The sequence below is a fragment of the Nyctereutes procyonoides genome, unplaced genomic scaffold, assembly GCF_905146905.1.
Source record: "Nyctereutes procyonoides isolate TBG_1078 unplaced genomic scaffold, NYPRO_anot_genome, whole genome shotgun sequence".
NCBI lineage: Eukaryota > Metazoa > Chordata > Mammalia > Carnivora > Canidae > Nyctereutes > Nyctereutes procyonoides.
The window spans coordinates 2,489,438-2,513,859 of NW_026575148.1; the positions used below are offsets into that span (position 1 = coordinate 2,489,438).

At 35.3% G+C, this 24,422-nt stretch overlaps 1 protein-coding gene across 1 annotated transcript; it reads right to left on the reverse strand.

Moving 5' to 3' along the window:
• Positions 1-378: 378 nt before the first annotated feature.
• On the reverse strand, positions 379-18,315 carry CETN3 (centrin 3). The gene is made up of 5 exons (XM_055312790.1): positions 18,173-18,315; positions 15,880-16,015; positions 14,055-14,169; positions 7,437-7,628; positions 379-784 (listed from the first exon to the last, which is right to left on the reverse strand). Exons 1-5 carry the CDS (start codon positions 18,187-18,189, stop codon positions 741-743), a joined length of 504 nt encoding a protein of 167 aa, XP_055168765.1. The 5' UTR covers positions 18,190-18,315; the 3' UTR covers positions 379-740.
• Between the last annotated feature and the right edge of the window lie 6,107 nt (positions 18,316-24,422).

The following is a 24,422-nucleotide window of genomic DNA, read 5'->3' on the forward strand; positions in this document are numbered from 1 at the left end:
CAAGAAACCAGATGATTCAAACTGTACTCAATTAGTTTAAGAGGGAAATATCCAGATTTAACTGTCATAACTTATGTTAAGACACCAGAAATGCTATAGAGCATAATACATGAGGATAAATGGGTCTATATGCACATTTTCTCCTTCCAAACTGAAAGACATGACTCTTAAAAAAGGAATTATGCCTCAATTGAGTCATCATCTTGTACTGAAACATGAAATGTTAAAGTTACAATGGAAAGATGTGCTATTCTATTGTTATTTGTATTTCAGTTTTTGTTTCTGAAACTAGTAGTATAAAGAGAAAAGATTTAAGAAAGATACCACTGGTTATAGATATTTGTAATTATAAGACAGAAAATTTACCATACTTTAAAATACTACTAAAATAAACATTTTATTAATGAAAGTCTGTAACGTGTACATCAAAACAAAAGTGACTGCTGATGCCGAATAAAAAACTTTCAGAGAATGTATACCACATGATTCAATTTTTTAAACTTTATATATATATAAAAGCTGTACTATAAATACAAAGCTAACCTATTAGAGTGCTAACAATACTGTTCATATAAAGAAACTTAACAGTAGTAAAATATGAATACATAAGACACTTATTTTTGGTCCTTTTGGAAAAAAAAGAACTAAGTTGGGTTTTTTTTTCTTAACATGGCTCCAAGCACAAAAATAGAATATGAGATGAGAACTGCAACATTCTTAGTGTTTATCCTTGTAATTCTTTAAATGTCACCAGTCATAATAGCAATGAACTCCTCTTGATTTACTGTGGTAAGAAAGAAAATGTAAGTCAGAAATATAAATTTTTTTCACAGAACAATACTAGTATTTTATACTAAGTATCTTCAAATTCTACATTATGCAAAATTGTTAATAAACCAAGACATACTGTTTTGCTTTTACTTCTTTGATAGGAAGTTGATCATGTTTACTAAGTACAGCCTCATGAGTACAAATATGTAACATGTGACAAACAATATAAATTTTCTATAATATTACTGAAAAGACATGATTTAAGTTATAAAGAAGTCCCTCATAATCATAATATGTATATACACTTACAAAAATAGTTTTAAAGCTTGACATTTTTAATTTCTTAAATGGTTAAATCTTCTTTATAATCTTTATTCTACTAGTTCATTTAGTAAATCCTTCATAAATAAGCTTAAATCTATCATGCATATATATTTGAATTCTAAAGGAAAATATATTAGATTTAAAAAGTCAAATTGCTTTTTGAACTTTTATATTTAAAAGCCTACTAAAAAAACAAAAACATAAATTAAAAAAAAAATTGAAACCAGCTCACCAGACCTCAAAGTATCTAGATACAAATTTAATCTTAATTAGCAAGGTAATATAGCAACTATACTATATGGATATAAATGCAGAAATAATTACTCATAAAGACAAACTGTTAGTTTACCAAAACCATCAATAAAATTCAGTTGGAACTTACCGTTTATATAGTACAAGATTTAAGAAAGCAACCTAGAAATAGGTAACAGTCTTATTAAATATAATTTTTTAAAAGATTTTATTTATTTATTCATGAGAGACACAAAGAGAGAGGCAGAGGCACAGGCAGAGGGAGAAGCAGGCCCCACGCAAGGAGCCCTACATGGGACTTGATCCTGGAATTCCAGGATCATGCTCCGGGCAGAAGGCAGGCGCTGCCGCTGAGCCACCCAGGGATCCCTAAATATAATTTTTTAAATGCATATATATACATATACACACAAATTAATAGAGATGTTCAAAAAAGAATGCTTCTTTTTGGTAAAACAGGTGACTTCATGGGCTCCAAAACTTAACACATACCCTAACAATGCACAATTTATGAATGATCATTTTGATAATGATAACAAGAACAATGTAATGAGGAAAAAAGAAACCTGGGTTCCAGTCAGAGCTCTGAGACAGAACAGTTCTGTGTCTTAATTTCTTCATCTAAAAATACTGAACTACAAGATGATCTTTTAGGTTGTTTCTACCTGGTAATAAACAGACACCAGGGTTCCTGTTCTATTGTATCTTGCAATTTAAATGAAGATATTAGGTGATATTATAAAATTATTTTTAGTTTTCTTAGCACAACAACGGCATGATAATTATAAAAGATAATATCCTTATTCTTAGCAGATGCATGCTAAAATGTTGGGAAGGTCAAGTTCATGATATATTTTTCAAATGATCCAGAAAAGAAATCTACTACAGACAAAGCAAATATAGTAAAATGTTAATTATTGAATCTAAGTAGAAGGTAGAAAGGTGTTCATTGTATTAAATTAACATTTTTTTCTCTGTGTTTGAGAAGATTCATAAGGAAAAGCTAGAAAAAAATTAACCAATAAAAAAACGTTGAGATAAATATGTACATCAAGAATGAAAAAAGTATACCGGTTCCAGAAACCACAAAGAAAATCAGTTTCAATAAATTATGTAAGTCATGTTTCATAACTGAAACAGAGAACTATTGCTGTATAACACAAAACATGATCTATTATTAAAAACCACACATCTGTGTTGAAAAACATCATAATGGGAAAAATCATTACTTCTGAGAAAAATTTATGTAAGAATAAATCTTGACTTGGGTTCTAAAATAAAAACAGGATTTGGTTTAACAGGAGGTGGAAAGAAAGCTAGGGTAGGAGAACACCATCAGCAATAGTTAAAAAAAAGAAAATAGTGTGAAAATAAACTTGAAGGAGTTAAGAAGAATGAGATGTCCAGAAGCTGAAAATGAATCAGAATCCAAAGATTCCAATATTAAACATCTATAAGACACTATGACAGAGTAGAACAGAATATATAACCTGTAAACTTTCAATGATCTTACAAATTGTAGTAGTGATCTTTAACTTTGGCACTTAAACACATTTCAGTATGTTATGAAACTATGGCCCCTTTCTCTCCTACTTTAAAAAAGAAAAAAATAATAAGGGAAAGAAGGGGAACTGAGGGGGAAAAATTAGAGAGGGAGACAAACCATGGGAGACTAACTCTGGGAAATGAACAAAGGATTGTGGAAAGGGGGATGGGCAGGGGGTTGGGGTAACTGGGTGATGGGCACTGAGGAGGGCACTTGATGAGATGAGCACTGGGTGATATACTATATGTTGGCAAATCCAACTTCAACAAAAACAAATTAATAAGAAAATAAATTAAAAAGTACAAAATATATAAAAGTTTAAACAATCTCATCATTACACACTTTCATTTAAGAACCTGTGACTTAGTAAATCTAGACTGAGGTATCTAGACCAAAACAAGAAATAAAGTATGTTTTTAAGGAAAACAACATAAAGTAACCTCGAATGATTTGACTATAAATTATTTTAATAGCGTAACAGAGCCATGATTAAATTATCCAAAATATGGAATACATGATTTGTTCCTTAAAGACCTAGAACATTTTTCTCTCAATCTGTAAAATTTCAATACTCAAATTTCAAAATTAAGTTTCATGTATCTACCTGAAACCACAAAAGTTAACTTTTGTTATATTTATGTATGAACACTTTAAAGTATTGTAGCAGTTAAACATATTTTAATCTATTCTATAATTTCCACAGCCTAAAAACAGATTACTTAAACCCAAAAAAGTAGAAAGCTGAAAGGAAGAATGTTGCTAAGGAAAGTAAATGAGCTCCTCAGGTACCAGTGAGCCTTTCAGACAATTAAGAAAACCTGTAATGCCTTTGTACATTTAGTTTCATAAGCTTCTCTATCAATATTTATATCAAGTTCCTATATTTAATGTAGCACAATGCCTCCCTTTAAATAGGCACCTGATAAAATACTTACTGAATCAAACACTTCATTTTCCTCTACACCGTCTTTTAAAACAAAATTTTCATAAATCATTCCATAGTGTATATCTGTCTTTTAAATAAATATTTTAATAAAGATTTTATTTCTTTGAGAGACAGAGAGCACGAGTGGGGGGAGGGGCAGAGGGAGAAGGAGAAACTGACTCTGCTGAGCAGGGAGCCCAACGTGGGGCTGGATTCCAGGACCCGGGGATCATGACCTGAGCTGAAGGCAGATTCTTAACGGACTGAGCCACCTAGGCGTCCCCACTTTGGGTTTTTAAATGCTGTTTTTATTTTTTCAAAAGATTTGGGCAGCTCAGGTGGCTCAGTGGTTTGGCGCCACCCTCAGCCCAGGGCGTGATCCTGGAGACCCCGGATGAAGTCCCAGGTCGGGTTCCCTGCATGGAGCCTGCTTCTCCCTCTGCCTGTGTCTCTGCCTCTCTCTGTTTGTGTCTCTTGTGAATAAATAAATAAGATCTTAAAAAAAAAAGATTTACTTTTATATATCTTGGGAGTGATAATGGGGAAGGGATTCATTCTTTCTGTATCATTGCCACAGCTCTATTTATATTTTACATAGTATCTTCCTCTCCTTTAACTCCTCATTCACCATATTTATTACTCTATATACACAATCTTTAAAAAATTTCATTGCTTCTAAATACTAAAGTGTGAAAAATTCATGAAGACAGAAGAATTACTAAAGTCTACAAAAAAAGACAGTAAATACTATGATCTTTACTAGTTTAACATGTACAAAGAAAACAGGTTATATCTAAACCAAACTGCAGCCAAAAGTATCCAAATTAACGAGTTATTATAAAATGTGACTTGTGCTTTCTCAAAAAATGGGCAGTTTTTCATATAGCTGCAGAGATCCATATAAGGCAGTAGCCCAAAGCCAGACGAAATAGATTATAGCTCTCATTGTTTCTAAATATGAAAATGCCTTTCAACAATAATTTCCTGGACTTGCCATAAGAGTTATACTTAGTATGCCTTGTTTACAAAGTAGATAATGTCAAATAGCTACTACAAATTCTGAATAAGTATTTTTATCAATTGCAAGAGCATTTACACATATAAATAAAAAATAGCAGTATATGTATTGTATACACTGGCAATACTATTATTCATATGGTCTACAGACAATATTTGATGCATACGCCTAGACTACATGCAATACTTCAGGAGGACCCCAGCCCCAGAAACTCACATCTCAGATTGGAAAGTATTAGATTAGTTGAACTTAATATAATATAATAAGAACACCCTTTCCACACACAAAAAAGACAAATCTTAACAATAAAAGACTATGCATTACTGCATTTTATTTGTAATCAATCACTTGCAAAAATGAGAAAAAATGTTATCTGCCTATTGATCATTAGAATAAGTACAGTAGGATGCCTAAGCAACAGTTGTATAGTCACTTAATGTAAAGCAAGCATTGAAAACCAAAGAAATGTTTTAAAGGTGCACTAAAATCTTTAAGCAATGGAGCACAGGTGTGAACTCAGAGATTCAAAAGCAGCAAACAAAGCAGACTAACAAGGGATGCAAGAAATGGGCACATTTTCTAGGCAGTTTCATATCAAATTTGAATTTAAGAGGCAGCTTCCTAATTGTTATTTTCTTCTAATGACAAATGAGGCTAATAACCAAAATCTAATTTGCATGTGCCTAGTACAGGAAAAGAAAATAACTATCTTTTGACACAGGTAAAAGCCATTACTAAAGATTTATGAACTAGACATACCAAAATTCTCTATGCCACTGAAGATAGTACCCTTACAGAATGGAGTTGCTTTAAAGCTAGTTTAGGGCAACAGCCAACAACTGTGGAAGACACAAAAATTTTTAAAATATGAAGGGAGTGGATACTAAATCCTAATATTAGAGTGACATCTTAAGAAATCATTTAAATGTCAAGTTTTAATCATCTTTGTTTTAAAATATAAATAAATCTATCAATACCATTTAAAGAACTAGTATTACAAAGTATTATAATGCTCAAATAATATTTATGTAACTATGAGAAAGTATAATAATGCACAATTCTAAAGGACAATCTACAAACCTGAACTAATACCTAGTCGCTACTGTCTCACCTCCTTATTAAAGCATGCCAGTATTTCCAAGGTAATATATGTATTATGTATATATGTATAGTTGATACTGTATCAATATATAACTACTGTAACACACATTCCTGCTCAGGGCTTTAAATCAATAAACATCAGAACACTTACTATGTTCAAGAAAATGCAGGGGAATATAAACATGAGTTAAGATACAAAAAATGGAAAACAAGCTTCCATTTAAGCACCTTCAAATATCTTCCTTTAATACTTAGAACCACCCTGGAAGGTATCACCATTCTCATTTTAATAAATGGGAAGCCAAGACTTAGGAAACATTAAAAACTTGCACAAAACTTACATAGCAACTACATAAGTGGTAGAGATTCAATTCGAATTCAGATCTCTAGGATTCCAAAGCCTTAGGGCTTTCACACTATGATTCCATAGAGCTCTTATGGGACTTACAATATACTGGAGAGATACACATATATGTAACTAACAGAAGGCATTGCATAAAAGTGTCAAAATACTTTGTTCTTCTAAATGTAAGTCTCATAATTCACAGAGACCAGTAGAAAAGGCTTTTGAGGAAAAGATGGAGTTTGAGATGATCCAGAGAGAAAGACGAACATTAATTAGCTGAGAGAAATTGGCAATTAGAACATCCGAGGATTAAGGAATGGCATGAAGAAAAAATGCACAGTATATACAAGTGTTTTCAGGATAGACTGTATTTGGTCAAGGTCTGTATGTGTGGGAGGTGAAGGTTAAAGGAGAAAAGTGGAAGACCACAGTGGAAAATAAAACCAGATAGTTAGGGCAGAACATATCTTAGAAAGCTTTGAAATTTACTCTGTAGGCACTGAAGAATCATTCAGCATTTGAAGAAGGTAATGTCATCATCAAACCTGTTCTTTAGGAAAAGAAAGTTATCAATAGACTAAATTAGAGGGTAGAGTCCCACAGGCTTAGAGGGCAATTAGGAAGTTAGAGGAACCACATCTGCCTTCTTCATTGTGTAGCATCAGTTAGCACACAAGGCACGGTATCCAGCAGGCATTCAAGGAAATAATGAATGAGGCTATGATAATATTCCTACAAAGAAATTAGGGCCTAAACTAGGGCGGCAGCAGTAAATAAAGATACAAAAAAAGATTCAAAACATTTAAAGGGCAGAACCAATAGAACTTACAGATTAGAAGTGTATGTAGGTTAAGAAAGAAGGCATTAAAAACTGATAGTTTGAGTATCTGAAATTTTGGTGATGTTTCATCCTCGAAGAAAAGTAACTTCTTGGTGCTCATATTACTGGAACCGCATATTACAAGCAGTAGTTGGTTTTAAATCATTCTGAATTAAATTATGTGAAATGTTTATGCAAAAAGCCCATTACAAGAAGACATTTACAACAAACACAGTCTGCAATGGGTCTTGAAAATCATTTGATTTTAGAAAAATTTACTATATGCATATATCAGGAATAATACCTGGAATATATGTTTTACCCAAAACTTACTTTCTCCATCACCATCTTTATCAAATTCTTCTATCATAGCCCGAAGTTCTTCATCACTCATGTTTTCACCCAATTCTCTGGCAACACGTCGCAAATTCCTCAAGCTTATTTTACCTGAATCATCATCATCAAACAGTTTAAATGCCTTTAATATTTCTTCATGTGGATCTCTTTCCAATATCCAGTCTGTCACTACAGTTAAAAAAATTGTTTTTAATTTAAAAACACTTTGTAATCACAAATGCATTCATCTGTTAAATCAACTAAGTATTAGATGAAAATTAAAGTTATGAATCTTTCAACATTTAGTTTGATAATAAACTGCCAAATCAGAGCCCAAGAAACCAAAAAGATAAACATGAAATTACAAATATGAAATCCATATTTTAAAATTTAATCTTTACGTTATCAACAATTCATCCTATTACAAGAGTAAGCAAAACTAACTCACATAAAGGCAAAATAAAACGGATTATATACCATATTTATTTAAGGTCTACTATTATCAAGAATTGTACTAGGCTCCACTCACAGCAAGCACAAAAGTCTAGGAGTTTGTTACTTAGTTGTAGAGATGATATACCAACAAAACAATTAAGACTCATTAGATAAGAAAAGTTGGATGGCTGAACTTAATAGTAACATTACTGTTCTCAAATTAAATTCAATTTAAAGGAAAAAAATCATGACAAATTAATAAAATGCACTGCCAAATTGATAAAGACACGATGTCAGATGAAAATTCCGCTGATATCTTCATGATTTAAGGAACTTCCTGGTTTTCCAAAACACAAAAACTAGTTTTCAAAAGGACCATGATTACAGTAAGAAAGTCCCTCCACTGAAAAAAGAAAAAGAAAAGGTCTGGAAAGATATCCCAAAAGTTATGCCCATTTTGTTCAGCAAGATAACTCTCAGACAACTAAAAGTGAGAAATATCAGATCTCAATAGTAATAATGTATTTTGGTAGGCTAAGTGTAATAATATCTAATAATATAGTAAGCTTAAACAATATTTTCAGTCTTTAATCAATAGCCACAATAAAAAATTTTTTTTCACAATAACAAAAATTAAAAAATATGTGGTAGAAATTTTTTTAAGTTACTAGATCAAATTCTGAAAATATCTAAGTAAACATCTCCGAAGCAATTCCACATGCTAGCTGACTACTACAACAAAAATTATTTATGACTTTCACTGTGCCATTAAAAATAATTCAGTCTTGGTGAGGTTTATAGAATCATTAAAAACTTGCACCAGTATTTGTAGATGGAAAGTACTGGAATGTTTAATGCACCCAAAAGGAAGAATACAATTCAAGCCCACAAAAAATTATTATTGTTTTGCTGCAGTGTCATCATATTTGGTTGAGCAAGCTTTATTTTTGTTTATTTTTTTTAGATTTTATTTATTTATTCATGAGAGACACACAGAGAGAGAGAGAGAAAGAGAGAGAGAGAGAGAGAGAGAGGCAGAGACACAGGCAGAGGGAGAAGTAGGCTCCATGCAGGGACCCTGACGTGAGACTCGATCCCGAGTCTCCAGGATCAGGCCCTGGGCTGAAGGCGGTGCTAAACCACTGAGCCACCAAAGCTGCCCCTTGAGTAAGCTTTAGAATAAGCAACTATTTGAGCTAATGTTAAATCGTCTACATATATATTTAGTAGTTTTCTATTATCCATTAATTGTACCCAAAAAGTCTTTCAAGTAACTAATTGAAGTATATTACTATAAGTATGCAAATCACCAAAGCTCATAAATATTCAATCAAAAAGGAGTTGGCATATATACAGCCATAACACCAAAATAAAATACCATGCTTAACTCTATGGCTCATACTCAACTTATTTTGAATTTAGTCCCAACAAAAAAGCAGGACAAGGAAAAAAAAAGTGTTAAGAAATTTTCTTCACCAATTAAATAATTTACATGACAGGTGAACCAAAAAAGCAGCTTGCTGAAAGTATTAATGTACTTAAAGAAGCAACAGGGTGATGTGGGGAACAGATGGGGCTCCAAGATGTATAAATTCTTATCCCACTAGTGCTTTAATTGTGTTAGTTACTTCAGACTTATGTGTATATATAATCTTTTATCAATACTTTGCCTTAGAATACAACTTTTCTTGGGAATTATAAATACCCATCATTCTGGACAGCTAAAACATTGTAAATTTATGGTGACTCTCTTCCATGCTTTCATGCTCTACTCCTATTCCACAAAGTAGAATTTAATTACAAGAAATACACTTTTTTCCCCCAATGAAAATAAATCACTAGCATAGTTAAGGTGTGTTCAACCTAATTCACAAATCTCTGTCCTTGTAATTCTGTTTTTAAAAAAACTGTATTACCAGAATTATACTTCCTCAAAATAGTTAGACCTACACATTACAAAAATTACTTAAAAACATAGCACATTAAAAGTTTATCAAAAATCATTAAAAGTACTGCTAGAAATATAGCTTCAAGTGTATTTCTCACTGCCTTTTAGGTTTTTTTTTTTTTTTAAGATTTTATTTATTTATTCATGAGAGACAGAGAAAGAGAGAGGCAGAGACACAGGCAGAGGGAGAAGCAGGCTCCTTGGAGGGAGCCCAACGTGGGACTCAATCCTGGGACTCCAGGATCACACCCTGGGCTAAAGGCAGGCACTAAACTGCTGAGCCACCCAGGGATCCCCGCCTTTTAGGGGTTTCTATCCTAAAATACAAGTTACTTTAAACTTAACTTTTTTTAAAAATAAAGTATCTTTAAAAACAAAAAAACTTATTCATTTATTCCTGAGAGACACACAGAGAGAGGCAGAGACACAGGTAGAGGGAGAAGCAGGCTCTATGCAGGGAGCCCGATGTGGTACTCAATCCCAGGACCCCATGATCACACCCTGGCTGAACGCAGATGATGCTCAACCCCTGAGCCACCCAGGCATCCCTAAACTCAACATTTTGGAACCCAAACTCCTCCTACTATCACCAAGATAGTGTTTGATGCCCCACCTCCAAAAAAGGTAACAGCACATTTAACAGATAGTCTCCCATATTTGAAGTCTGAACATTTTGAATCCCATAAACCCAATCAGTGATTAATTACCAGAATACTGAGGATACTACCTTTTTTACTCTTAAATGTGTGTCTTTTCATTCTCACCACCCTCAGCATAAAAAGTCTATTATTTTCCTGTCTGCAGTCTCACTCCCCTGAAACCCATCTTTAATACCCTCAACAGTTACCTTTCTAAAATATATCATCTTCTCTTCCTCAGAAACTGAAAATGATCATCTGCTGACTAAAGTCCATGCTTGGGACGCCTGGGTGGCTCAGCGGTTGAGCATATGCTTTTGGCCCAGGGCATGATCCTGGAGTCCTGGATCGAGTCCCGCATCGGGCTCTGTGCATGGAGCCTGCTTCTCCCTCTGCCTGGGTCTCTGCCTCTCTCTCTGTGTGTCTCTCATGAATAAATAAATCTTTTAAAAAAAAATAAAGTCCAAGCTCTACATCTGATGCAAGACTTTACCTATTTGACCCAATCCTATCTTTCCATTTCCCTAACTTCGACAGTAAGAGACTACCTAAAGTTTCTCAAACATACTATATACTTTTACTATACTGCTCTTTGTTGCTGTTTTCTTTGCCTGCAATGTCTTTCTGTACTTGCTCCCACAATCTCAAGATCAAATGCTAGTCACATTCCCAAAGGCCCAAATTAAAAATCCCCTCTGCAAAGTGTTCTTCAATTGCTCGAGACCAGGAAATGACAATTCTTTTTTTGTTAAAGGCCAGATAGTAAATATTTTAGGTTTTGTGGAGAGTATAAGGTCTTTGACTCAACTACTTTATCTGCCAAGACAGCACAAAAGCAGTATAAAAGACAAGGTACTGTGGAAGCAACAGCTGAATTTGGCCTAAGGGTTGTAGTTTGCCAACTCCTTCTCTAAACAAAATTATAATTTACCACAGAACATTATAGTTTGTTATTACCTACATTTAAATAGTAAGCTCCTTGAAAGAACCTTAGTAACTTTTAATTCCTCTCCCTCAACCCAGTGAAGTACCTAATACCAAAAACTTCAGCAAATGTTTGTTAAATAAGCAAAGCAAAAACAATAATAAATATTCTATTCTAAATAGGCAATGGAATGATTAGTTCGTGCCCAAAAAAAGAGGGGAGTACAAACATCTAACTTATCTTGGTCTTATTTTGAAGGAGCAATTCCTAAAACGCCTTTGTTACTCACTAACCTCAAGCTGTCTAGATTCTTAAGTTACATTAAATATATTTTAATATTTTTTTCTAACAGTGGAAAAATTCTGGTTTAATATTAGACTTCTTCCAGAAATAGCTGTGGAACAGTATCCTTCAATAGTAATAGATAATAGATAAAATTATGTATTAACCAGAATCAAATGTTCTAGTTCAGAGTTACTTGTTCCAAAGTATAAAATAGACACTCATTTGTGGTCAGTTATCATTGAAAAGTAATTAACAAATGGAGAAAATATACAGTTCTTGTCTGTTTGATTTCTAAACAGTAATAAATTTTTATTTGACTACTGGTATTTTCAATAGGTAGCCTTTAAGATAGCTAAAGTATGTGCTAAGTTGGTCAAAAGTTCTATCTTTCAAAGTCAGAGCAGATGTTTAGCCATGGTCATTTATTCTGGAAAGAACCCAGTATCGGTGCCTCCAATAATAACAGATAAATGAAGGGTAAGGAAAGGGAAAGGGTGAAGATGGCATGGGACTCTGGCTTCAACTGTTAATAAAATCACATTTTATTTACTTAAGATGTTGTAATATGTTGCATAAAATCATTAATGACGATGATACAATGCCTAAAATAGCCTGCAACTATGAAAAAAATGTAATCAGAAAAACATGAATACAAGACTTTTTATGTTCAAGTGGATACATACACAATTATTTCTGGGCACTAAAGCAAAGTGAAACAAAGACAATTTTTTAAAGTAATAATAACAAATACTAAATAGTACTTACTATTATAGCTAGGACCCCTTCTAATAAATATTTGACATATTTTATGTATTAACTTATTTATTCCTCCCAAAAATCACAAGATAGTCAAACTATCCCCACTATATATAGCTGCAAATGAGTCAGAGACAAGAAAAATGACCAAGTCATACAAAAACCAATATCTGAACCCAGGCAATTTGGTTCTAAAATGTCCATGATAAACCACTACATTGTATCAAATGTGCCTGAACTGTAGCTCTTTCCTATAGTATCATTGCCACTATATCCTAATACCTGTTTCTATAAATTAACAATCTAAGTTGGAACTTGGACTAAGATCACTAACTGCAGAAGAACTTCAATAATGAAAGACTAAAAGAATAAAGATGGTTCCCTCCCCCTTCTCAAGTAAATAAATCTACAGATTAGAAAAAACAAAAACAAAAAAAACAAAAACAAAAACAATATGCTCCCCAAGGGATGAGCTGCCTTTCTAAACAGTTATTTCCTAATTTATAAGGTGGGGATATTCTGTGTTGTTCTTCCTTTCTCTTTTAGGTTTATCCTTTAACTTTCCTCTTCCTCACCTTGGTTTTGAGTTTTCAAATTAAAAAAATAAAACCAATGATTTAATGATATGAATCTATCTTTTCCAAACTGCCATTTGTTTTTGCTTTCTGTACTGCTTCATGCAGTATAATATTCATGCTGAATATTTACACAAAAGGTTTGTAACTGGATTTGTTTCTAAATGTTTAAAATATCTAAAAATAACTATATGATATCCTTATATCATGAGCCATATTAAGTATTACTGCTTTAGAAAATTAAACTCTGAATAGATGTACATTCTATGTATACTATTCTATGCAATATATTTAAATCATAATAACAAAGGCCTTGCCTTCCAGAATCTTCTATTCTAAAAAAGCTTGATATATGCTGTAACTAATTCACTAAAATCAACTATATAAAAATTCAATCATATTAAGCTCATGACACATTATGCTTAGTTGGTTATTTTAAAATGTTTTCTCCTGCTTGAGTTTGCCAAATGCCTTTATTACAATCCTCTCCCCATTCTCAACTTTAAACAGATGACTTTATTCACTGAGATCAAGTCATACAGAATATGCAGCCCCTTATAAGCTTTGTCAACCTGAAGGCATGTACTTCATCTTCAGCCAAAGATACCAAATGCTATAGGTTTTCTCTTCTCCCACTCTGCCAACAAAAATCACACGCCAGAATGGTCTTAGGAAATATTTTCCAAACAAAAGGATACCAAATTTTCTGTTTTAGTCTAAGAAAATAATTTTTTGATCACCTTTTTAGTTTTATCACATGATATAAACACATTACTTAGGAAGACATCATTCCACAAAAAGCTACATAGTAGTTCCTTAATTAGAATCTTCACAACAAAAGACAAAATGATAAATCCCATAATGAAGCTGTAAATCTTATTTTTTTCTTTGAAAATAAGTAAAAAGAGTGCCCTCAAATCCCTATATAATATCTACATTATACAGCAATGTTCAATAACAAAATTCCATAACCCAGAGAATTAAAAAAAAAACTAATATTAACCAGATAATTTCCTAACAAGTGCTAATTACAAAGACTATTAAAATACACACCAACTTCATTAAAATCTTCAAAGGTGATTTTCCCTGTGGCTTCTCTGTCATAATCTTTAAGAATCTTCAGTACATCAGCTTTTTTTACATCAAACCCCAAGGCTCTCATTGCCACCTTTTGGATTAAAAGGGAAAAGCAAATTATAAAGCACTCTTTCAAAAGAAGTGACTTCCAATTCTTAAATAAGTTTTTACAACTTAAGAGATGTCAGCGCATTAATAAAACATTTAAATCTTTTGCATGTTTTAGGTCTCTTAAAAAATCAAAGTGATAGCTTTTCTCCACTACTGAAATAGCAATTTTTTCATTTACATATCCTTTTTTATATGACAAACCAATCAAGTGTTTATAAAATACACCATGTAAGACTGACTTACTGTACAAATCATTTTAACAAATTATTTGTTCTCAAATGATTACCAAAATGAAAAAAAGTATAGCATAAATATTAAAAATGTATACAACAGAAGAGATTAAAAAAATTAAAGTAAGAGTTATCATGAGACTCTACATGATTAGTTATTAAGTAAATAGTCCAGGCCCTCAGTTTAAAGAAAGAAAAGATCTTGTTACTATTAACAAAAAGGAGAGACAGGATACTGATTAAAGAAATCTTACTCGGAAAGGTTCCATTTGTTCCCTGATATATGGAAGAAATAAAGTAGAAGAGCACTGAGAAAAGGATGACTAGCATTAAAACAGATACCATAATATATAGGCTTAAGGACAGTGAACAGAGCAGCTTACCATACCTGAACCGGAAGAGCTCAGGTGGAAACAAGTCCTTAGCAATGAGAAAAGTAGGTAGTAGTAAAAGTGTGGGGAGTATTCAATAAAAATCAAAGGAATCTGAACTTTATGCAGTGTACAATGAGGAGCCACTAAAGGTTTACGAACAATGAATAATAGGAGGAAAGAGTCTTAGAAAGGTGAATCTAATGGTAGTATACAGAGAGAACCAGAAATGGGGAAAACATTTAAGAAGATCCAGGTATGAAGTAAGATCCCAAACCAACATAATAACAATGGTAACAAATGGAAGAGACAGGGCAGCCCGGGTGTCTCAGCAGTTTAGCACCGCCTTCAGCCCAGGGCGTGATCCTGAGAACCTGGGATCCAGTCTCACGTCGGGCTCCCTGCACGGAGCCTACTTCTCTCCCTGTGCCTGTGTGTCTCTCTCTCTCTCTCTCTGTCTCTCATGAAAAAATAAATAAAATCTTAAAAAAAAAAAAAAATGGAGCTACCAAAATGTTGCCTTTCTCATGCTGAGTCTGAGTGTGAGATCTGTACTACCCTAAACTTTAATTTTCCCTCACATCTTTATAAATAATTCTAGGCCCTAAAGTTGACATTTCCCCCCATTAGCACTGCGTTGACATCAGACATCACTTATATTGTTTGCACTAGAGAATGTACAGAATGTATTACTAACGTGTTCAAATTAAAAGAACACTCTCACAATGTGAAAAAAGAATGAGTCATACACAAACGAAAAAAAAAAAAAAACCCAGCAGTGGCAAAAATACAGTAAGAACTGTTTAAATCCTATAGTTTGAAATCTTTTTATTACGTGAGTGAAAATAAGGCCCTACCATAGTAATATACTTTTATATTTAAAATACTATTCGCTTCACAGTGTGAAAAGGAAAGTCTAAAAAGATGCTAGTATTTAATTTTATTATAGCACTTAACTGTGAACATCTCAAATGGTTTCATATTTCCACAACCAGTTTAGTTAAAATACTTTAGATGGGTTATTTTAGCCAACTATAGAAAATGCAAACAATTTTAACAGAAAAATATACATTTTAAAGTAATTATTACCTTTAGTTCGTGATAATCTATTGCTTCATCTTTGTCTGTGTCAAATAGTTCAAAAGCATCTTTAATTTCTTGTTTCTGTTCCTCAGAGAGTTCTCTTCTTTTTTTTCTCTTTGTTTTGTCTACTACAAGCTCATTTCTATGAAATGAGAAGAAAAGTCTATTCAGTCTACTTTAATTCTATTCTCCTACACATCTAGATAATTAAAATTTCAAAATGCGACAAAGAAATTAAACAAGGAATATTTTTTTTAATTTCTAAAAAGGAATTATTTGAGAGAAAAATGAAATTTTTCTTCCATGAGTCAAAGCCTTGCTCAATCCATAGTCTAAGCTGCTATAAATCTGCACTTTCAAAAACTGAAAAGTGTTACATGTTATTATAAGAAAAAAAGGACCTAACTTTCTTTCCTTCTGGCTTTGTATTTATTCTGATATTAATGTGGAAGAAATAACTGAATAAAAAAAAATTATTCATCACAGAAATCGCAACAAAACCAAAGCACTCCTACTTATTAACATTACTCTACAACATAGTATTAAACTAATCAAAGGAAAATTCATAATTGAGGATCATTGCATATTTGGTTTACTTTTGGGAGCATTTATAAGTTATCAAAATTACTACCAAAAAAAGCGTATCACTTAACAATTAACTTACAAAGTTTGTGGCATTGTGGGTTCCAAGTGATTTACAGTACACATTGCTAAGTTTGGGGCTTTATTTATAATTTCTTCCATTGATATTAACAAATCAACCGAAATACTGAAGTCTAAATATACCATGAAAATTCAAAGCCAAAACAAGAATGTTTGTGCTAATTTTCTATATTTTTTAAATTTCTTAAAAGGAATTATTTGAGAGAAAAATGAAATTTTTCTTCCATGAGTCAAAGCCTTGCTCACCCCATAGTGAAGAGTCCATGGTTTTCTAAATTTCACTTGTAAATTTAGATATAGCTTCTCCTAAATCCTGGAAATTTCTTGAAAGTAGATTTTAATTAAAAAGGCAGAATGAAAAACAAAAAAAAACAAAAAACAAAAAAAGGCAGAAATGGGGATCCCTGGGTGGCCCAGCGGTTGAGCATCTGCCTTCAGTCCAGGGTGTGACCCTGGGGTCCAGGGATCGAGTCCCTACATCGGGCTCCCTGCATTGGAGCCTGCTTCTCCCTCTGCCTATGTCTCTGCCTCTCTAACTCTCAAGAATAAATAAATCTTAAAAAAAAGGAAAAAAAAAAAAAAGCCAAGTATGTCTTAAGAGATACTCATCTTAGCGTTCCAAAATTTCGAATGGTGCCGCAACATCCGTACAAGAAGTTTGAAACCAATTTCCTAACACTTTGAAATGTAAAGCCTAGTTGATTTTATTTAATAAAAACACCTTACCTATTTGCCTGTGTTTTGCTTTCTAAAAACCTACCACAAAGTCCAGAGACAGACGATCAGAAGATGACCAGGAGACCTACAGTAATAAACAGAGCGGGGGAACCACCTTTCACAAGACACCTGACTTCGCGCGAACAGGGACCCCCGTCCCCGCGGTCACCTTCTCTGCACCGCCAGGTCAACAGCAGGACCTGCCACGGGGTCGAGGCAGGGCTGCCACCATCATCTCCCAGCCCAAAGCCGCACCTGTTCAGAAAGGCGTAACCACCTTTTTTTTTTTTTTTTTTTTTTTTAAGGTGCAACGTGTAAAAACATCTAGGTGCTGCTGCTGCTGGGGGCAACGGACGGGGCTAGAGATTGGAAGTCAACGAAAGGTAAACAAAACTAAAAAAAAAAATTTTTTTTTTGAGAAATCAACTAAAGTCATTTATATGGGTCGCCCGTTATACCTTAAAGCAGGGCCCCAGGATGAGAGCAAGGAGGGTTTAAAGCTCTTTCCAAAATTTATAGCTCGGTCTGACGGCTGCAGGGGCTGCAGACCCGGAGGGCGGAGCTGAACCCAGGGATGCTCCCCGGCCTGACTTCGCGGAGAAACACCGCGAGAAGAAGCATCGCGATATTTCACTCCCTCCTCGCAACTAGAAACCCATCTCCTCGGTGGTGCAAAGCCCAACGCGCGGATACAGACGCTAACTACCTCGGCAGAAATGCACGGGACTCCTCACCTGCGGAGCACCAGGGCCCCCAGGGTGAGGAATCCGAGCCAGGAAGGCTGGCCGAGGCTCCTCGCCCTCATCCCAAAATGCATCCCCTTCCAGCTCGCCTCGGCCCAGCTACCTCCCTTCCACACACGCCCGCCCTGGGGCCCGCTGCGAGGTGTGGAGGGCATTGCGGCCTCCTCATTACCGACCTCAGAGCTAAACTCATTTTCTCTTCGGACAGAGACGTTCCCCTCGAGAACGACTTTAACGCCCTGCCCAAGGCAGCACGACTTCCACAAGCCGTTCGACACCAACGACCTCAACGGCCTCAAGGACCTCCCACAAGGTAGACGCTTCGGAGTCGGATTGGTTGACGTTGCTAATAGCCCGCCCATTGAGGCGGAAGCGTCCCTGGTCCTCTGCTCTCATTGGGCGTACTTCGCGTCAATCAAAGAAGCCGCTCGTCCCTCTTCTTCTGCCCCTCCTCCCCGCCCTTTAGATTGGCTTGTTGCGGTTTCCCGGAATCCTTTGCGGAGCGAGGGTCCAGGTGTCTGCGTGGTAGTTTGGGCGGTAGGTGGCTGCACCTTGCCTCCCGCTGGGTGGCCGCCGACGAGATGGATGGCTCCGGGGGAGAAGGAAGGGAGGGAGGAGAGGCGCGCCGCGGGGCCAGCCTCCTTAGCCGAAGGGAGGGAGCGGCTGGGGAATGAGGCCTGCCGAATTTGACTGCGCTGTATTCTAAAACCTTGGGTGGCCTGAGTACATGGGGAGTTTGTTTAAAACGCAGATTTAAACGTCCCGTCCTCCCAATTCTGATTTTAGTAGGTATGATTTGCATTTTTTCCCTCCTTACAATCCCACGTGCTTTTAATTAAGGCAGGTCCTGTGGCTTATAGATTGTATATCTAATGGGTTGGATTATTAGGCTACTTACGGTAAAGCGGTACTTGACGGTACCTTAGCTCCCTTCTCCCTCCCTGAAGGGATCTGTTCTCTTGCATCGTTTGTTTTCCAGGGTTGGAAGCTGCTTATACACGTTATGTTATCTTAAGCTCCAAACTAAGTTCTTGAAGCTCATTTGGGTAATTTGTTTGCTTGTTCATCACTCCTACTAGGCTTTCTTCAAGTGCAGGATGGTATCTTTCATTTAACGTGGATCCCAGTGCCTGATACGGTGCCTGATGCACAGGCGCTCAATGAATATTTGTTGCGTTGGGTGGAATCTTGCTGTGAAAACCCACAAATCACTGAACTAAGTTGTAAACTTTATAAAGGAGTGAAATAGCCTGAATATGGGCTTGAGGCAGGGTAAGGGGGAAGATGTATAAACACTATGGGCTATGCATAAAGGATATATGTATATATTCTCAACATATATATGTTTATATATGTTTTATATATGTTTATATATAAATATGTTTATATGTATAAACATGTTTATATATTTAATATATATGTTTATATATGTGTTTAGGTATATATTTTTATTATATAAATATAAATATATATATATTTAAAGAAGGGAGAGAACCAGTAGGACAGAAGAAAGTCTTCTTGAAGGATTTGGCCTATATGTTAGGCTTAGGAGGATGAACTAAATTTGGACAGGTAAAACTAGTATGATGGTGTAACTCTAAAAATTAAAGGTTAAAGGAAACCCCCCCCCCCAAAAAAAAAACAAAATTAGAAAACCTAACCTTTTTAAAGTATTTCTATAAATCACTATTGACTCGAAAAGGAAAGGTAATATTGCCACTAATACGGTTTTTGGTAGTTTAAAAGGAAGGTTGGGGCACCTGGCTGGATCAGTCTGTAGGGCATGCATCTCTCGATATCTGGGTTGTGAGTTCAAGCCTCACGTTGGGCATAAAGCTTACTTTAAAAAAATAACAAGAGGGGGGATCCCTGGGTGGCGCAGCGGTTTAGCGCCTGCCTTTGGCCCAGGGCGCGATCCTGGAGACCCGGGATCGAATCCCACATCAGGCTCCCGGTGCATGGAGCCTGCTTCTCCCTCTGCCTATGTCTCTGCCTCTCTCTCTCTCTCTGTGACTATCATAAATAAATAAAAATTTAAAAAAAATAACAAGAGGGAGGTTTACAAATTATTAAAATATACGACTTCATGCTGCCAATGAATTTTAATATTGAAATGAAATAGTCACTTTCCAAGGGAAACAGATGACTCAAAAAAGATAGAAAACTGAATTAGGTCGATAACTATAGATAGGACTGAATGATAGGATGATGCCGCAATTCCATGCTGTAAAATAAAAAGGCGTCCAACCCACTCAGAGTTCTGGGTGAGTTTAAAAATTCATGAGGAGCAGGCGCCTGACTGGCTCAGTTGCAGGAGCATGCAACTCTTGATCTTGGGGTCGTGGATTCAAGCCCCATGTTGGCTGTAAAGATTACTTAAATAAAAAAGAAAAAAACACCAAACAACTTTGAATTCATAAAAATTCCCAAGGAACTGATTCTGGTGCTTTAAATTCAAAGTATGATGGAGAACTTAAATTTTGAAGCTTGCACAGAGAACATTTAAAGCATTTAATATCACTGACTGTATGCTCCATGGTAAGAGGGTACATGTTGGGATGCCCGGGTGGCTTAGCAGTTAAGCGCCTGCTTTCCGCCCAGGTCGTGATCCTGGAGACTCAGGATCGAGTCCCATGTCAGGCTTCCTGCATGGAGCCTGCTTCTCCCTCTGCCTGTGTCTCTGTCTCTCTCTCTCTCTCTTTCTCATGAATAAATAAACAAAATTTAAAAGAAGAGGGTGCGTGTTACTCACCATTTTATAAGCTCATGTTTCATGTTCGCTATGAACATATGTGCAAAAATTTTAGATGTTGACAAAATCAATTTGGTATTGTCTTAAAGGAACATTTCACTATAACCAAATAGAGTTTATTTTTAAAATGCAAAGGGATGGTTCAAAATACAAATCTGTATTAATTAATCATAATTCTGGATTAAGGAGATTAGCTAAATATCCAAAAAGGGAATCAAAAATACTCAAAATCCATTTCTAATAAAATATATGTTAATAAACCAGATATAGGAGGTACATTTTTAACATGAACAACATACTTCAAATATGCTAGTGTTTCTTAAACCTGGTAACTGCAACACTAGAACTTTATAGGATGTGGGCAAATAATTTGGGAAAATAGATTTTTAAGTGTTAAAATATTTTCAACAGGATATCTTTCTAAGGGAATGACAGGAAAGTTAATGCATCACTTCTACATAATTGGGAGAATTAGTGACATGTCCACTCCTTGCTACAAGGGAGGCTGGAAAAAGAAATTTCTAGCTGGGGACACCTGGGTGGCTCAGCAGTTGAGCATCTGCCTTTGGCTCAGGGCGTGATCCTAGGATCCGGGATCAAGTCGCACATTGAGCCTGCTTTTCCCTCTGCCTGTGTGTCTGCCTCTCTCTCTCTGTCTCATGAATGGATAAATAAAATCTTAAAAAATAAAAAAGAATAAAAGCTCTAGCTGAAAAACTGTGTGCTCTGCTAAAACTTGGGGTCAGATCATCTATTACTAAAGATAAGATAGAGGATTAACATCTCTCACAAACATCAGTAAAATAGTTATCAACACTCTCAAATTCTAATCAGTGATGTAATAAAACAAGAAAAAGAAGTGATATATAAGATTAACATCATGTGTGGATAATATGATTATATGGAAAAATCCAAGAGTATCAGACTATTAGAATTGAAAAAGCATTCAATAAAGTAGCTGATTTTCAGAAAAATTTGCAAAATCAACAAGCAATTTAAGTTAAAATAATAGCAGTATGAAATTCCTACAAATAAACTTAAAAGGAAATCTGTAGGATCAGTAGGTAGAAAATCACAAAATTTTACTAATGCACATAGATCCATAGATTTATCTGTAAGTTTAATCAAAATGAAAATTCTCCATTTTTTATTTTTTTTAAAGACTTTATTGAGAGGTCACATGCACACACGAAGGGAGGGGCAGAGGAAGAGGGAGAAGCAGACTCCCCTCTGAGCAGGGAACCCAGTGTAGGGTTTGATCCTAGGTCCCTGAGATCATGACCTGAACTAAAGGCTTAACAGACTGAGACACCCAAGCACCTCCATTTTTTCTTGAATAATAAAAATTATTCTAATGATCATCTCAAGGATAATTGGATAAAAATAAGTTACAAAATGGTGAAAAAGAATAGTGATACAAAAATCACTCTATAGGGTATTAAAATGTATTTGCTACTATTGTAATCAAAATAGTAAGTCCAGAACCAGAGCCAAAAGTAGATAGAACTTGGTTTAAGAGGATAGTAGCATTAGTATTTGTTTAGTCTTGCTCCTGAAACCTTAATAAAACAATAGTTGAGAAATAATTTCCAATACTAAAGTGATCTGGAGAGCTAACATCAACAGAGAAGATATTTCAAAAAATATCTGAAAGATCGGGGCACCTGGGTGGCTCAGTGATTGAGCATCTGCCTTTGGCTCAGGTTGTGATCCTTTGGTCCTGGAATGGAGTCCCTCATGGGGCTCCCAGTGGGGAGCCTGCCTCTCTCTGCCTATGTCTCTGCCTCGCTGTGTGTCTCTCATGAATAAATAAATAAAATCTTAAAAAAACATATATCTGAAAGATCCAAAGAGACATGGAAGCCTGTTGACAAATGAGACAGATCATCAAAGTCTCAACTCCTTAGAATTTCAGATGACCAAAACCTCAGAGTTGATCTGCCTGACAGAGTCCCAGAGAGGCCCTAGGCTTAGAGTTGTCTGGCACAGTAGGGGATGGAAATGAGAAGAGAGCCAAATGTAAAATTTAAAAGCTGCTTAGGAAACCATTGCACTCGAATTGTTTCAGATTCCCTGCCCCATGTGAAGATGTCTCTCTTCACATCTATCTAGACTCCCATTCTTAAAAATGAAGAATCAAAAACTGTCAGAGATAAAAAGAAAATCAACAGCATGAAAGATAAACTAAGGAAAACCATTATCTAGGAAGACTCAGAGTCAGCTTAGGAAGCAAAACAAATTCATAATAATATTAAGCTTCCTAAGAGGTAGTCACAAAGTACTATTTTAGAAAACAGCATACTCTTGAGAGAGGAATATTCTGAGAATAATGAAAGACTGTTGAAAATAAGCATATGATTGACAAAATCAAAAATTTAATAGAATGATGAGATAATTTAATTGAGGAAAAACTCCAGAACTTGGAGATTTCAGACAAAAACATGGAAAAATTGAAAAAAACATGGAGGATTAATCCTATAGATCCATCATATGACTAATAGGAATTCCAGAAACAGCAACAAATGGAGAAGAGGTAGAAAAATATCAAATAATTGAAGAAAATTTTCAGGAAACTGAGATTTCAGAAAGTTCGATCATTGTATATACTTTGAGAGTTGTCCTCCAGATCACATAATCCAGAGGTACTCCAATATTGTCTATCACTCTTATTTTTATATAAATAACTATAACATAAATATGTAAGATTACATAGAGGATAATATAATTAAGGTTAAATGAAATCATGAGAGGGGCTTGAGGGGCACCTGGGTGGGTCATTGGCTGAGCATCTACCTTCAGCTCAGGTTGTGATCCTGGGGTCCTGGGATCCAGTCCCGCATCGAGCTCCCTGTGGGGATCCTGCTTTTCCCTCTGCCTATGTCTCTGGCTCTCTCTCGGTGTCTCTCATGAATAAATACATATAAAAAGCTTTTTAAAAGAGAGGGGCTCTAATCTGACAGGAGTGATGTCCTTATAAGAAATAGAAACACCAAAGGATGTACACCCACAGAATAAAGGCTATGTGAAGACAGAGGGAAAAGGCAGCTTGGATGCCAAGAAGAGGCTTCCAGAAAAACAAACCCAGGTGGCACCTTGTTCTTGAATTCCAGCCTCCAAAACTGTTAGAAAACAAATTCCTGTTGTTTACCCACCAAGTATGTGATATTTTGTTATAGCAGACCTAGAAGACTAATACAATAAGAAAAGATTGACAAACTGTACTCTATGACAATGAAAATTTCTCTATGGCAGAACACTACATTAAGCAAAGTAAATAGGCAAACAAAAGCATGGAGTTAAGGTAAACGGTATTAAAAATCTTAGAATCATTGATTTGTGATGGAGAACTGTATCTTCATATATTTCCAAAGTAACACACAGCACGCATTTTCTGGTCCCAAGGGAGAAAATGTTAATTTTGCCACAGGGTGTCACCAATCTAATCTAATGGTCTAAGTTTGCATCACCAATTGGAGTATTACCAGATATTATATGTCTGCCCATGTAATTCAATAGGAAGTACTCAATCTTAGATCTTTTATCCAATAATGTTTAACCTGAATTTAAGGGATCCCTGGGTGGCGGAGCGGTTTGGCGCCTGGCTTTGGCCCAGGGTGCGATCCTGGAGACCCGGGATCGAATCCCATGTCGGGCTCCTGGTGCATGGAGCCTGC